At 39.1% G+C, this 17475-nt stretch overlaps 1 protein-coding gene across 4 annotated transcripts in view; it reads left to right on the top strand.

Annotated features, from left to right (window-relative positions):
- The window catches only part of CTNND2 (catenin delta 2), a 1151766-nt gene that overhangs the window by 1115106 nt on the left and 19185 nt on the right, over positions 1–17475 (top strand). For all 4 annotated transcript variants that reach the window (XM_034761543.1, XM_034761542.1, XM_034761544.1 and 1 more), the window contains one exon: positions 12325–12451. In XM_034761543.1, coding sequence (XP_034617434.1) covers positions 12325–12451 — 127 coding nt within the window. The remainder of the gene's footprint in view (positions 1–12324; positions 12452–17475) is intronic.

Here is a 17475-nt window from a genome sequence, read left to right as displayed (position 1 = left end):
GGGGTGGTGCCTGTGCTCTCCAATTACAGGAGTGTGAAAGGAGAATGGGTGGAAAGCTTTTGTGCCACTCTCCCACACTGGCATATCTGCCCGGGGCAGTCACAGGTGTGGCCCATAACATTTTTGTTGCAAATAACAGGAAATACATTCTTCTTTTTGCTCTGACCACTACAATCATGCTTTCACAAATACAGTGTTAAAAACTCTTGCAATTAATTAACACATTTTGACATATTTAGTGTTTTTCTGAAACCCAAGTTCCTGGAGTAATGATATTAAGTGGGAATCTCAGCTTTCATTTTTTTAAAGTATATTTTCAGCCCTCATGGTTGAAAAGAAAAGCTGGAGAACATGAATCCTGAAGTCTCAAAAACAAGAAGGCAAAGAAAAAAACCCACATGTATTAATTTTTAAATCTGATTATTTTGGGGGAGTGACATGATTTTTGGACACTTGGATTTGGCAGTGCTGCAGATATTCCCCTCCGTACTCTGAAGTCAGTTTCTCCAGATTTATAGTGACATGACATAATGCAGCATCTGGCCCAAGGTAGTTAACCAAAAAATGAACTGCAAGTGTCCAAATTGGGAGCATTCCAAATCTTTTTGAATGCTTCCTACTGCTCTTTTCAATAACAAATCTTGAGTTCTCATGTTGATATTAAAAGACAAAATCCTGTGAATAAAAATCCTCTATGTATCTTTTATAATTGTCTCTCATTTACCCCCAAGCATTTGAAAATACAAAGCCATTTCTTCAGAGTATCTCATATAACAGGTCAATATAAAGAGCTTAAGGATGCTCTTCTGTGTTTCTGTTGAGACAATACAAACAGATTAATAAATGTCCATCCTTCTTGGACCCTAGGACTTTGCCTTCTGAATATGAGATGTTTAAGAATGGCTTCATTGTATTAATATGACCAGCTTATTGTAAATGATTTTTTTTTAAATAAGGGATGTTTTGGAAGGGCTGAATTTAGGAAATTAATTAAATTAATTATTAAGCAAAAATCCCAAACCTTCAATCCAAAATAACTGCAAGTACACTATCAGGGCCTATGCATTTTTGCTTTTTGTATGTATAAATCTATCTATCTACGGTACATATCTATGTATGCACACATTTTCATTTTTAAAATGGTACATTCTTTAACTAAGGTATGCAGGGAATCACAATTTCCATCTGACATGTTGCATCATGCTGAGGACATTATCTTTACGCAAACCACATTCTCTGCAATATATGTAAACATACATGTGACAGGTTCTGATAAATTGATATTTTTCTGCATGATGTTTACTGCTACCTGTGTTTATAACAGATGGAGTGGGGTTCTCAAACTTTTCCACAATTCCACTGAACCACGGTTTAATAGGAAGGTTGCCTCCTCTCTCATTCATTAGTATATAACATCCATGTGTCCACTACCTCAAGTGTTTGCATGAAAAAGTCATAAGAGGAAACTATTTCAATATATTTTTTGGCTTCCGTGAATCAATTTGGCACCTGGAAACGAGGAGAATCAGACTGAGCACTGTACTGCCCATAAATGCTTTGTGGACCATCAGTGTTGAGAACCACTGAGGAATGCACTTACTGCATTTAATGTTTCTAGATATTAGATCTTAATGATAAATGTGGTTGTTACTAAATATTTCAGTCTATATTATTTCTAAGATCCCAGTCAGAAACTCTGCTAGATGCATGTGCACACTCCTCACCACAGTGCTACCGTCATGTTGAATGCTTAGCTTTCATATGCCAATATATGTAGATAATCTGATTCAGTTCTAATAGCTGTTGGGTCTTATTAGTGTCAGGACAACAAACTGCAAGTGAAAAGATGCCCAGAATTGTATCAGTCTGATGAGACTTGACTTCATTCACATCAGCTTTATCCTTTAATTTAGACAATGTCACACTAGTGCACACCAGCCAGGAATGTTCCACTTAGCCTGACAGTAAAGCTTCAGCATGAAAAAGATGTAACACTAACAACTGAGAGCAATTTCCTGCTGAGTTCCAAAGTAAGCTCAGTCAACATAATGCACTTGTTTGTTACAGTATCATATACCCTATCACTTTCTATTTCTAACATCAGCTTGCTGGGTGTAGTTCTCTCATACGTGGCTACCCTGGTATTTTACCATATTATATCATTACTGGAAATGTCATATTTACAATGAAATAAGATGACAATAGCAAAATGCTGGCTCATAGGCAAGGAAGAGGAACAAGAAGAAGGTTCCAATCCTGCTTTGTTGAATGGCAAAATTCCTGTTGATTCCAGGCAGAACAGTATTGGGCCCGAAGGAGGAAATAGAATGTTAGAAAGTTTTAAAATATATATTTTGTAAATAGTTTCTATCTCAGTAATTTCATAGTATGATGTTTGTTGTCGTTACTTCTCTTCTGTACCGGGACACCACAGGAGTTGGTGTCTTTCTTTCTGACAAACTCTTTGGTAATTCTGAAGGCAGTAATCAGAGTACAGGCCTCAATAAGAGTCAAGGATCTGCATATTCATGACAGTTATTGAAAACCCTACACGTTTATGCAAATCACTGTCACCTGATTGCTAATGATTATCAACTAGTCATAGGGCAGGAATTTTTACACTGCAAGGCTATTAAGAAATAACTATGAAGTGATTATACTAGTATGAACCTTAAAACTAATCAGAGCCAGGGAATGGCACAACTTGCAAAAATGGTAGTTTTCTGCCAGTAAATAAGCAGCATCTTTGCCTTCTGATCAGCCGAAATAACTACACTTCATTTTGATTTTGATTAAGTCACTTAGAATAGAGTTTGCTGAAACATTATGGAATTCTCAGAGATATGCTTCCATGTATAAATTTTACAGAGGTATTATAAGAATATTCTCAAAACAAAAGCCAGTCAGCATTGCGCAGTGGTGTGATGTCATTTTTGGGAGGATGTTATTAGAGGATAGTAGTTTTATAATGATATTTTACTTTGGGAGGTGAACGGAAATTTGACATTGAAATCACAGCAGGGGAAGGTTAAGAGACAGTACTTGAGATTAAACTTGAGTAGGATCATTAACTTCTGTACAACCAAACTAAACTGAGTTCTAAAACCATGTTGTTCAGTTTTTGCTGCTAACTGATTCTAATAGCAGCAGTGTGGTCTAGTAGGTCGGGCTCTGGACTTATAGTCAGGAGAACTTGGTTCTGTTGTTAATGTTGCTAAGTGTTGCTAGTGCTGCAGTGTTGTTAATGCTGTTAGTGCCATTGTTCTTGGAGCTGTGATGGTAGCTGCACTAGCAGAGAGCACAGCGCGTTGATTCAGCAGATTTTGATGTTACTCATACAGAAAGACCACCAGCTCTGTTCTGTGGTGAAAAGCATTGTCAGGTTTATTGTTGACAAAGCATGGTACTTTTGCCCCATGGGAGTTACAGGTACACTAACACATGTGTGCCCACGACAACGTACCAGTTTGATCAACATAGCACGATGTTGTCCTCTAGGCCAGTACAGAGCTGCGCCTCCTATGTCTTCTCCTTTTATACATTGATACAAACAAGTTACATTTTACATTCCATATGTTGTTAGTTACCATCCTTATATCTTGTACCTGCTAGATCAAATGAAACAACCTCATCCATTATCCTGTTATTCCATCCTTGTCTTATGAGAGGTCAGTGTGTTCTTATACCCACTCTTGGGGAATTTGTTTATGTAGTTACTTGAGAGGTGTGGGTGCTTCTGTACCATCCCCTCAGATCAGGAATATGCTGACTTGGTTGGCTAATACCTTGTGTGTTGCCATTTTGCCAAGACCAGGCCCACTCTGGTTGACAGCCTTCGGTTCATACTGTTAGTTATGCCTAGGGCTCCAGCAAGGCCTACAGGTTCTATTCAGCTCCACGACTGGTCTGCTCTTTGTCCTTGGGAAAATCATTTTCTCCCTCTTTCATCTTGCCCTTTGTCCTGTCTATTTAGATTGTAAGCTCTTTGTGGCAGGCAGGGACTATCTTTCACTATGTTTGTACAGTGCATACTAAAATCAGGATCGAGTCAGGTGTGGGAGGGGGGCCAGCTCAGGCTGAAGTAGCAGGGTTTATATACCCTCTCCCTGACCAAGACATATCTTTGAAAGATAACAAGAACTAAAGAAGTTGCAACAGGCATTTGACATAGTCTTTTAATGTTACTTATAATGCATGAATCCACCTAATACCAGACAAAATAATCACCTGCTGTGGATCAGAGGAGAATGATTGAATCTCGTAATGACTCAGAGCTCAGCAGAGCGATGACGTACTGGCACAAGTGTGAAGCCTATGAAAAATGATTAGTTCTAAACTCTTGTTCTGTTTTTCTCCACAACTGTTATGCATAGCTCTCCACTTAAAAGTTATTCGCTGCCGGATTCCTGACAACACATAACTGGATATATGCCAATGTTGATCTAGCTGCAATAAATACATGCCCTCTCCTAGTGCCTTCATATTACTTAGGAAAAATAGATAGTCATTATAGGCATAATCAAAATATAGTGCAAAATGTGGAACCTCTGAACAGCTGCTGAGGGCTAATATGACATTACCCTACTTTGGTTATTTGTGATTTCTTTAGGTACACAGTTGCTACCTGTTAACTAGCTGTTGGCAGTTAACAATGGCATCCCCTCTATAACAGAATTACACTGATTTTCTTTCCAGTTTATCAAATCTTTTTGTCCTATTTTTCCTTTGGTACATCAGGCTGATGGCAGATTGGTTTCTGAAAAACACTTGCACGCAGACTTTGCTTTTGAAGATAGCACTTGTTCTCTTTAGGAGACCCTTATATACTGTACCTTTAAGTATCCAAATCAATTTAATTAAATGTCATTATAGGCACTGGAGCTGAAACAAACTAATGAAAGTAACCAGCCTGTCAGGTATTTATTTCTGCATTAAAATCAACATAATCCCTTTTGGCTCTTAAAAATTAGTTGAAATATTTAACACTAATAGCTTCTGGAATTGTTGATGGGAATAGTTTTAATGAATTTGTTAGAAACTGTTTACCTTAAAAATGGAAAGAAATTTCTTTAGTTGGAGCAGATGAGAGCTAAGGATAGATTTTATTAAAAGTATTCAGCTTTTGGGGTATTATGGCGGCCTGTCAGACACATGCAAAAAATCTGTCAGAAAGCACTATTTGAACATTATCATCCAGTGACAGTGGTATCGACTGTAATATGGCTAATCAAAAGCAATCTGAGCTCATAATGATATTTATAATTATATTAATGTTTGGGATAACTTTGTTTCACTGTACTAAAAATTGAAGCACTCCAATAAAGTGAAATGTGATGGTAGATTGGTTTTGAATAGAGGAGTTGGGGGAGAGGAGAGGGTGGCTGGTATAAGAGGCTCCTTATCATCTTTTTGCTCTGATATTGAAATGGCAAAACTTTTATTTTCATTTTCAGATGCACTAAAAAATGGACCAATTTTGTTAACAAAGGCTCTAACGTGTGTAGATATGGGACAACAGTCACATAGGATAGACTATAGGGACAGACCCTCATTTGGTATAAATCCTCATAGCTCCACTGAAATCATTCAATAGAGTTGTGCCAGTTTACACTGGATGAGTATCTAGCCCATACTCTGTTAATTCTTTGAACATACTTTTAGTGCCTTTATGGCTGAAGATTTTAATGTGCTTTACAAACATGCATAAATTATGACTCACAACCCCCTGTGTGACAGAAGGTGTTATAGTGCCTCATTCTGTTCTCACTTAACTCAGTGTAAATCAGCAGTCGCTCCATTGAGCAATGGATTTGCACTGTGTAAAACCAGTTTAAGTGAAAGGAGAATTGAGCCCAGTGTCTTTAATTGAGAGGCACACAGAGGGTAAGTGACTTGTCCAAGGTTGCACAGAGTCCATGGCAGAGCCTAGAATGGTATCTCTTGACTCCCATTTATTTGCATTAGCACCAAGACCAGTCTTCCCCCTATCAATCACATCAGTCTCCCCAGAGCTCTAAGATTTTTCCCTTCTGTCTATTTGTACATTTATATTAATCAAAGAGGAATTTAAAGCATTTGGGGCCTTGCAATCCTGGAGATTCTAAAAGTTACACTGTCAACTGAAATTGCACTTTGAGTCCCAGATTCTACTCTCTGAAGTACCTATAGCTGGAGCTGCTCTCAGCAGAGAGAAAAACATTTGGGTGATGAGGGGAATAATTCCTGTACAACCAAGCTTCATATCTACTGGCAGTCCAACTACAACTAGATGTAACCCCTTCACTGCTGAGAACCATTGTAATGCCTGAAGAAACTTTTGGTGTTCTCTGAAGTGCCAAAGGAACTTCACCCAACTGGCGCCAGATGTCATTGCTATGGCAAGTTTGTGGTACTGTACAGGAGGGAGGGGTAACATTCACTTTCCAGTAGAATGCTAGAAGGATTCAGGTATGCGATGCAGTAGGCAAGCAGAAAGCTGCCATTTTTCCCTGGTCAACTGAGAGCAACGTCAACCCCAGTTGTAGATACTTCAGAGAGATGTCATGATACAGGATGAACATGAAACAAAATGTACCATTTTCAGCTGGCACAGAACATTTAAGATCCTAAAGCCTCTAGTGTTGTTAATTGATTTCTAAATGGGATTAAATGGATTTTTTAAAGGGTTTGAAGAACAATTAATACCTTCATTTTTAAAAAATTAATTATCTCTATTTTATAGTGAGAATAATGCTCTTCTCTATGTGTGTGAATATGCGTGTGAGAGAGAAAGGAGGAGGTTAAAAGCAATGGTCATGTAGAATTTCCCTGTGCTAAAAAAAAACAAAAGAAAAACACCCTCTTGCTATTGGTATTTGAAAGTTCGTCTCCACAAGAATTAGAACTGTACTTACTAGTCATTTTCCAGCAGGCTTGTAGCCAGCATGGTTTTGGCACACTTTCAATGTGCAGTGTGGACAGGGATTTAAAAAACTAAAAAAAACACCCATCATAGTAAAACCTGGGAAAAAACCACCCCTTCTAATAAAACTTGTCTTATGAAGCACCCACTTTTTTGAAGCTCTGCATAGTTTGGTTAAGGATCCTTCCACCATATTCCTCATAGAGATAGAGATAAGGAGGTCCCAACAAGGGCTGTATGCACCGCAATTTGTGTGCTCACTCTAACTGTAGGGAGGGCTGAAAATCTTGAAAGCTTGCCTCATCCCTTTGATGCGCCTCTTTGCTCTTCATACAGCAGTCCAGAGACCTGCAAGTCAACTGTAGCATCAATGTCACCTCGTTGTACAGGTGGAGAGTGCTGGATGGTCATTTCCCTCCTTTGACATCAGATCTCCCCAGAGGGTGGCCTGCTCCCCACTTCTGCCCTCACGTCTCCTCCGCTTGGGCTAGCAGATCTGTCACTTTTAAATAAAATAATTAGAAATGTGAAAAGCCTGCCGCCAGTCCCATGAGAACTGCTAATCTCAAGAGAACGGAAAAAGGGAAGAGTGGATCAGTGCTCCTCACTGGGATCAAAGATTTCAAAGTAATAAGTGTGTGATTCTCATAGAGGATAAGTTATTATGTAAGTTAATATTAACTAAGATGTGTACCTGGTAAAATTTTATTTATAAAGTTTTCTGAGACTACTGTGTAAGATCCTGAACTGTGGGTGGGGATAAATAGGTAAGATAAATGGAATTAAACTATACGTTATGACATTTCAAAGACTTTTAACTCTTAGCTCTTGTTTTATGTCTCCGTGTGCTTTAAGTAGTGTCTGATCATTTCCAATTTGGTTTAACAGTAAGAAAAAACAGTAGTTGTACACTTGAAAATAGTATCGGGTTTTAACATCATCATTGGCTCTAGAGCTTGAAGGGCACATCTTACAAGAACATAAGAGTGGCCATACTTGGTCAGACCAAAGGTCCATCTAGCCCAGTATCCTGTCTTCCAACAATGGCCAATGCCAAGTGCCCCAGAGGGAATGAACAGAACAGGTAATCATCAAGTGATCCATCCTGTTGCCCATTCCCAGCTTCTGTCCATCCTGGCTAATAGCCATTAATAGACCTATCCTCCATGAACTTATCTAATTCTTTTTTTAACCCTGTTATAGTCTTACTCAATGATTTTTTTGCCTCTGTCTTCACGAACAAGGTCAGCTCCCAGACTGCTGCACTGGGCAGCACAGTATGGTGAGAAAGTGACCAGCCCTCTGTGGAGAAAGAAGTGGTTCGGGACTATTTAGAAAAACAGGACGAGCACAAGTCCATGGGGCCGGATGCGCTGCATCCGAGGGTGCTAAAGGAGTTGGCGGATGTGATTGCAGAGCCATTGGCCATTATCTTTGAAAACTCATGGCAATCGGGGGAGGTCCCGGATGACTGGAAAAAGGCTAATATACTGCCCATCTTTAAAAAAAGGAAGAAGGAGGATCTGGGGAACTACAGGCCAGTCAGCCTCACTTCAGTCCCTGGAAAAATCATGGAGCAGGTCCTCAAGGAATCAATTCTGAAGCACTTAGAGGAGAGGAAAGTGATCAGGAACAGTCAGCATGGATTCACCAAGGGCAAGTCATGCCTGACTAACCTAATGGCCTTCTATGAGGAGATAACTGACTCTGTGGATGAAGAGAAAGCAGTGGATGTGTTATTGCTTGACTTTAGCAAAGCTTTTGATACGGTCTCCCACAGTATTCTTGCCAGCAAGTTAAAGAAGTATGGGCTGGATGAATGGACTATAAGGTGGATAGAAAGCTGGCTAGATCGTCGGGCTCAACGGGTAGTGATCAATGGCTCCATGTCTAGTTGGCAGCCGGTTTCAAATGGAGTGCCCCAGGGGTTGGTCCTAGGGCCGGTTTTGTTCAATATCTTCATTAATGATCTGGAGGATGGCGTGGACTGCACTCTCAGCAAGTTTGCAGATGACACTAAACTGGGAGGAGTGGTAGATACGCTGGAGGGTAGGGATAGGATACAGAGGGACCTAGACAAATTAGAGGATTGGGCCAAAAGAATCCTGATGAGGTTCAACAAGGACAAGTGCAGAGTCCTGCACTTAGGATGGAAGAATCCCATGCACTCTTACAGACTAGGGACCGAATGGCTAGGAAGCAGTTCTGCAGAAAAGGACCTAGGGATTACAGTGGACGAGAAGCTGGATGTGAGTCAACAGTGTGCCCTTGTTGCCAAGAAGGCTAACGGCATTTTGGGCTGTATAAGTAGGGGCATTGCCAGCAGATCAAGGGAAGTGATCATTCCCCTCTATTCGACATTGGTGAGGCCTCATCTGAAGTACTGTGTCCAGTTTTGGGCCCCACACTACAAGAACGATGTGGAAAAATTGGAAAGAGTCCAGCGGAAGGCAACAAAAATGATTAGGGGGCTGGAACACATGACTTATGAGGAGAGGCTGAGGGAACTGGGATTGTTTAGTCTGCAGAAGGGAAGAATGAGGGGGGGTTTGATAGCTGCTTTCAACTACCTGAAAGGGGGTTCCAAAGAGGATGGAGCTACACTGTTCTCAGTGGTACCTGATGACAGAACAAGGAGTAATGGTCTCAAGTTGCAGTTGGGGAGGTTTAGGGTGGATATTAGGAAAAACTTTTTCACTAGGAGGGTGGTGAAGCACTGGAATGGGTTACCTAGGGAGGTGGTGGAATCCCCTTCCTTATAGGTTTTTAAGGTCAGGCTTGACAAAGCCCTGGCTGGGATGATTTAGTTGGGAATTGGTCCTGCTTTGAGCAGGGGGTTGGACTAGATGACCTCCTGAGGTCTCTTCCAACCCTAATCTTCTATGATTCTATGATTCTTGGCCTTCCAACATCCTCTGGCAAGGAGTTCCACAGGTTGACTGTGCATTGTGTGAAAAAATACTTCCTTTTGTTTGTTTTAAACCTGCTGCCTATTAATTTCATTTGTAGACCCCTAGTTCTTGTGTTATGAGAAGGAGTAAATAACTCTGCCTTATTTACTTTCTCCACACCGGTCATGATTTTATAGACCTCTATCGTATCCCCCCTTATTTGTCTCTTTTCCAAGCTTAAAAGTTGCAGTCTTATTAATCTTTCCTCATATGGCAGCCATTCCATACCCTAATCATTTTTGTTGCCATTTTCTGAACCTTTTCTAATTCCAATATATCTATTTTGAGATGGGGCAACCACATCTGCATGCAGTATTCAAGATGTGGGCATACAATGGATTTATAAATGCTTCTAAGTCATCTGCTTGCTGGAGATGATTGACTGGATTTAGAAAATTCTTTCTTATCATTGGTAATAAGGATTAACTGACATTTTCTAGTAATTCTTACTATTCTTTATTGGCTCTCTGTTTTTCTCCCTACATTTTCTATGTGACCCTTCACTGCCTGGAGACATATAGATCCTGTGAAGAGGCACAAACATCACTTTCCTTTATGAACAAATGCTCTATAGCTAGCCACGCCAATGAAAATAATGGACCCATCTTCAAAAGCTATGACCCAAATTTCACTCTTTTAATTTTCGTTTTAAACGTGTGTTGTAATTTCACAGTTGACACACAGCCACCTACCAATGCACTATGCAAACAACATAGAGGGAAGAGATGTGCATTCAGTGCTTTTAATTGTACATTGAGTGTGTCTATTTCAAGTTATCAATATTATGTATAGATAGAAATCCAATAAGCAAGCATCTTCTTTGCTTTTGCTGTTTAAAAAAGAAAAACAGCATCACTTTTCCTCAGCAGAGTGTTCTGAAAGTACAGGTGGTGGCAATTACTTTTCATATAGCACAATAGCCAAATTAAGAGGGAAATTGGAGCCAGTTTTTAACAATGTTTATAAAACATATTTTTAATCACACTTATATCAGCCTTGCAAAATTCTTTTTGCTTCCTCACTAGGGACATTGACCTTGAGGTCAATGGGAGTTGGATCAGGTCCCTGGAAAGCATTTTTTTCAAGGACTAAGTAAAGTGTTATCTTAAGAGTGGCAAGTAGATTTTGTGCCCAAGTTGGTAAACTTACATGACAGATTTGGCACAAGATTTACAGATGATAAAGATATTTCATCAGTAAATATTTTGTGGCATCTGAAATAATATAGTGGAGTCCAATATCAGAGCTACTGATAGCCATTTTAGCTCTCATTATGCTTTCATGCTAGTTTAATTAATTAAGAAAAAATGTTACTGTTTAGTATTTATGTTATGTTATGTTAGACCATAAAGCAGCTTTAGGCTCTCCAGTGTTTGACTCCTGAACAAATAAAGTCATTTTCAGTAATATGAACTTGAACAGCCGCTAACTTAGAAATGTTCATATCATTACACATTTCAATTTCAAATACAAAGGGCAACTTTTTCTGTGCACCCTAGAGAAAACAGGGCTGGGAAAATGGGCATTATATTATAATAAAACATAGTAAAGAACATACTCTTGTTTCCCAGTTATGAACAAACAGCTGAACAGTCTCAGTGTATTAACTAGACTAGAGGGTGTGTGAAATATTTACACAAAATTCAAAAGGCTTGAATGCTCATCTAGCCATTTAACATTTTCTTGCAAAATTAAAATGTTCCTTTGTAATAGAACTGTTTTTGAGGAAAAAATGTTTACACTGTAAAAACAGACAAAATATCATGATTTTGCATATTTTCACAGCTGGGTTATCATTTTTATGACATTTCAGGAAAAGTAGAGGTGTGAAAAAGGGCAGAATGAAAATGCCTAAAATTGTATTCAAATTCTGCATAATTTTGCACAGTCCTAAAAAGGATTGTGTCTTTGTGTCTGTTGTAGGTATTTTGGGGGATACATTGTAGTGTCTGGGGGTTGTCTATGCAGTGGGGAAATGTGCACTATGGAGGGTGTGCATTATAAAATCCACTAACATGTTGTGCATTAATTGGTCCACGTGGACCCTAGTGGTGCACACTAATAATTCCCTAGTGTGATTTAACAGCATTATGTCAGGGAACTTTTAGAGTGCACCAGCAGGGTTTCCACATACCAATTAATGTGCAACACATCAGTGCACTTTAGAAATCACGCCTCCGCATTCTCCCATAGAGTGCATTACCCTGTTGTGTGGACAGACCCTGAGCACCATCTTATATTTTGTAGCATTGAGCATACTTGGCATGCTGTAAATTGGCAGAGTAAATCAGCCTAGCACTGGAGAACAGAGTAGCCGTTGTGAGCTAATACGTAATTATTGTAACTGAGTATTCATAATAATTAGTGAAAACACTAATTAAATAGAAATATTATTTACATTAAATGGAGTGTTGTATATATGCATCTTTTTCACTGAAACCTGTCCCAATGTTTGATGTTGTCCTCATGCAGGATGGATGGTCACAGTATCACTTTGTAGCCTCATCTTCAACAATAGAGCGGGATCGGCAAAGACCATACTCTTCATCACGCACGCCCTCCATCTCACCAGTGCGCATGTCTCCTAATAATCGCTCAGGTAAGACCATGCTTCCAGGGCTCAAGTAAACAGAGAAGTAATCTAGTAATGTCATCTTTCCATTGTTAAGCACCGTCAGTGGCATCTAGATGCATTATTAACCATGATGGGAGCTTGTGGGAAATTTTTTCATTCTTATCAGTGTATCTTTGTATACAGGAATATTTTTTATTTGTGTGACTGCCTTGAAGAAATTTAAAGCAGACAGACTATTCAGGGTAACCTTTTACTGTGAATGTCCATTCACTATCTTCTTTGTCCACTGGCCAGTTAATATTATCTGATTGGGAAAGTGAAAATGTCCCAGGCCATTGGGCCTACTGTTAGCATTGGGAAGTTCCCCATCTCAGATGCCTCCAAGTAATTTGCTTTACTAGTCATAGAAACCACAAATTCATTTGGTATGTATGTTTTATACTGTTAGACAGAAATTTCAGCTAGTGTAAATCATCATAACTCTACTCCAGTCAATGGATCTACACCAGTGTTCATCAACTGAGCATCTCGTTATGGATGTATTGGCAGAAGGATTGACTGCAATGCTACATCTAATATCAATGCCATGAACATATAAACTGCCATTAAATGCTATTTCATCCACTGTGGAATTATTTCTGTCTTACACAGGAATCAATTCAGTTTTCACATGTAGAATTCAGGCCTCTTTTTCCTCCACTTATTCCAAGTTAAAATATGTCATTACTTTAAATGAAAGTAATCCTCAATAAAAATAAAGTCTTTTAAAATAAACACAAGAAAATCCTATCAGCCTCTCACTTTGCATTTGACTGCTTGCTCTGTTAAACCTAGGGTGACCAGATGTCCCGATTTTATAGGGACAGTCCTGATATTTGGGGCTTTTTCTTATATAGGCGCCTATTACCCCCCACCCTCTGTCCCGGTTTTTCACACTTGCTGTCTGGTCACCCTAGTTAAACCTCTGTCATTAAGAACATAAGAACGGCCATACTGGGTCAGAACAATGGTCCATCTAGCCCAGTAACCTGTTTTTCTGACAGTGACTGGTGTCAGATGCTTCAGAGGGAATGAACAGAACAGGGCAATTTATCAAGTAGGACTGTCGTCCAGTTCCAGCTTCTGGCAGCCTGAGGTTTAGGAACACCCAGAGAGTGGGGTTGCATATAGCCTCTGATGAACTTAACCTCCATCAGTTTATCTAATTCTTTTCTGAACTCAGTTATACTTTTGGCCTTCACAACATCCCCTGGCAATGAGTTCCACAGGTTGATTGTGCATGGTGTGAAGAAGTACTTCCTATCTTTATTTTAAACCTGCTGCCTATTAATTTTATTGGGTGATCCCTGGTTCTTGTGTTATGTGAAAGGATAAATTATATTTCCTTATTCATTTTCTCCATAGCATTCATGATTTTATAGGCCTCTATCGTGTCCCTACCTTAGTCATCTCTTTTCTAAGATGAACAGTCCAAATCTTATTAATCACTCCTCATCTGCAAGTTGTTCCACAGAGTTACCGGGATATCAGCAGTAAGATATGTCTGGCTAAACTATTTACACCCTAGTGCAGAAGTGATTGTTTTTTTTATGTTTGTTAACTATCTAGGAGTCCAGTCTCAATCTACAAGGGCAACGTGCTGAGCTATTTTGAAAATCTGGCCACAAGTATCCCCATAGTCGTGGCTGAGTACTAAACCATTTCAAAAATCTGCTCTTCATACAGGCACCTAGATGGGTGCCCTTTTGAAAATCTGACCCTGATTGTGAGTGCTGAGTGCTTGAAAAATCTGGCCCTGAGCTTTCGGTGAACATCTGACTCCAAGTATCTCCTGCTTTCTGTTGTTTGTTCAGTTCAAGGAGGGAATCTAACTTGGTCTAACATATAGGACTCTACCCCGCCCCATCCCTCCACCCCCCAGTACCATAAATCATAATAGTGTTTCTCAGTCCAGCGTCAACAGACAATTTAATTAATGCTTCCAGTAAAAACTCTGCAGAAGTCCACTTGTGGATTTGAATAATTGATGGAGAGCTATTGCTCACACAGGGGTGAATAGATATAGTTCCTGCAGGGAATGGACAAACAGTTATATCTTATCATTTGACTGTGTACAAAAAGCAGCATGCTTAACATGACCATTAGTGTTTTGATGTCTTAGCGATGTCCTAGCACCCCTTTGGAGCTATGTTTTGTATGTTGTCCTGTTAGATTCTGGCTGAGGACACATGTTGTCCAAAACCATATTCTGATTCTGATTGGGAATTTTTGATGATGTCAGAGTCTTAAAACCTTGCTAGATAGATAGCGGACAATCGCTTTAAGAGCAATCCCCAATTTTAATGGATACATAAGCACAGCCATCTGCTTAACATTAATTTTTAAATCCAAGGGTCCCAACCGGGGGAGAAAATTTAATCAAAATTCTGAATCGATGCAAATTTGTTACCTTAATCCTAACAAGAAAAATACAGTGTAAATTAGGACTGTTGGAGGAAATGACCAAAGATTAAGATTTGTGCATGAGTTTTTACAGATCTTTTTTGTAAACTATAGAAATAATACTGTGTAATAAGCTGAACCATTATCAAACATCAATGTTCTTTCTAAAACCTTACTATGTATTAACATATCCTTTAGAGGTTAAACTCTAGTAAAACAATACCAGCCTCACAGGAAAAGAACAGATATGAGACTAGAGAACAAATTTCTGTCCTTGTGATTTAAGTAATGAACAGAACAGTTTCAAAAATAAATGACACAATAATTATAAATGTCCACTTTTTGTCATGGTAAGGAGGACATGAATGTGCTATTATTCGTTGCTATTACAATATCACACTGAAAATATACCAGCCACCTTTTCTAAATGTGAGGAAAGGAAATTTCATTGATGTGCTTTGCCTTCATTAAACCAGATATTTAAAGGAGTGGAGTTCAAATAACATACTAAGCAACAAATGTAAAGGTTATACTTGTGCCCTACATAAAAATCTTAACTGAAACTCACTTTTAATCTTAATTCTTGTTTTAGCATTGTCAAGTTAACAGCCATAAGTATCCACTTTGTTTCCTAAGCAGTAGAAAACTTTTAAAGAGTGCTGGGAAGTCTCTAAGTGAACATTGAGTGGCCAGCCAATACCCCAGTGTTATATAATGCTTTCTCTCTCATTAGTGTTTCTTTACTTCATTTCTTTGATAAGAGCTGGGGTGGTGTACTTGAATTGGTCCAATTTTTTTCAGTCTAAATCTATAATACTTTCTGATAAACTCTTGGAATGAAATCCTGGCCCTATTAAAGTCAACGGGAGCTTTGTCATTTACTTCAGTGGAGCCAGGATCTGTTTTTCATTGACATTTCCCATTAATTTTTTTCACCACTATTTTGAAACTTTCCAACTAAACTCTCGGCATACACCACTTCCAAGTTTCATCCCATATGCTGAGAAACAGAAGCCAGGTTTCTCTCTGGTGTGTATTGATTTTGTGAGGCCCAAAGCTTTTGCCTTTCTGCCCGTCTATTCAAGTTTGTGTCATGAGAAGAAATGCTAGTACCTCCTCCAATATTGAGATCAAAATGGAAAAAATAAATACCAACACTTGGCGAAAATTGTTTTTATAAGAGAACGCATTCATTAGGCATTGGTGCTGCTCAAACACTATCCTCGCATTTTGCTCTCTCTCCAGTGTTTTGCCCATGTTTACTAATCTAAAGTAGATAATGACTGAGCCATTCTGCCTTAAATATACACATACAGAACCTTCATTTATTTCAATGGAACTTGCATATGTGTATGCCTGGGAAAAAATTAGATTTGGGGACCAAAATTACATAACAAATCGGGGCAATTATTGAATTGTTCAGTATGCACTTTGGGGATCACTTTTTCAAATGAGCTCGGGTCCCATGTAGGCACCCATATAACGGCTTGATTTTCAAGAGTTCGTGTCCCCTTGTGACACTTCTGGCCGGTTTTCAAAAGAACTCATCATTCAAGGGGCTGAGCTTTTGAAAGTCTCCTCACTTCTCTTTGTGCCTAAATTGGATCTGAGCTTTTTGAAAATTTAACTATAAGAAGACTTTAAAATGGGGCGTTTCTTTGTTGTAACATTGAGCTTAATGGGAAGTTCAGTATCAACATGGACAGTGATCCTCCATCACCATTGTTGCCAGATTTGAAATATGTAGGTATAAAATCCCTTGATTCATTAAAATCTGGAACAGGAGCTTAATTCTGTCCCTATCTCCCCTCCCCCCCACAAAAAAACAAAAAAAACCCAGGATGTTTAACGGGTGTTGGAATTTCTCAAGGAGACCCTCACACGTATTTTATTTTATTTACTTTACCTAGTTTGGGTCAAAATTCTGGTCTCCAAATCAAGATTCAGTGAGATTCCCATGCATAATGCAGAAAGTATTCGGTAAGGAGTTGCACTGTAGTTGTTAGCATAGGACCTCGAGTTAGAGGCTTCTTTTTTCTGTTTGGGGAATTGGTTAATGCAACCTTTGGGTTTTGCTGTATTTAAAATTGTGAAGCAGCGAGAAGGGCCTCAGGAAAATCATGTTAACAGGTATAACAGCAGGGCACTATTCACCTCCCCACAGCCCTCCTTGTGTTTGATGGTCATTCACTCCCAGCTGGAGTAAACGTTGACTGCAGTAGCAATCATTTTGCCATATGTTTATCAGCAATCAAAAACACATTTACCACTAGAGACCTTACCAAGTCCACTGTGATAATACAACAGCTTTCTTGCTGGTAGCATCTAGGGAGAATATTGCTGACATCCTTTTAATAAAGATTTAACCTTGCAAGTCCCTTGCTGGCCAAGAAACCCTGGATTTCTAGTTAGATTTGATCACACATAAAAGTAGAGCTGCCCAGGATGAAATACATTTGTAACACCATTTCCAAATGTGGGGCAGTTTTATTTTTCCTGAAGGGATATTCTTTTGGATTTCCAGCCAGAGAGTGAAAGAGAAAGAACTATGTGACCTTATTTTTCCCTAAAAAGGGCCTGATTTTTAAACAGTCATTAAAACAAAG

This window comes from Trachemys scripta, chromosome 2 (assembly GCF_013100865.1).
Source record: "Trachemys scripta elegans isolate TJP31775 chromosome 2, CAS_Tse_1.0, whole genome shotgun sequence".
Taxonomy (NCBI): domain Eukaryota; kingdom Metazoa; phylum Chordata; order Testudines; family Emydidae; genus Trachemys; species Trachemys scripta.
The sequence above is the reverse complement of the archived record's forward strand: the minus strand, read 5'-3'. Positions and strand labels throughout refer to the sequence as shown.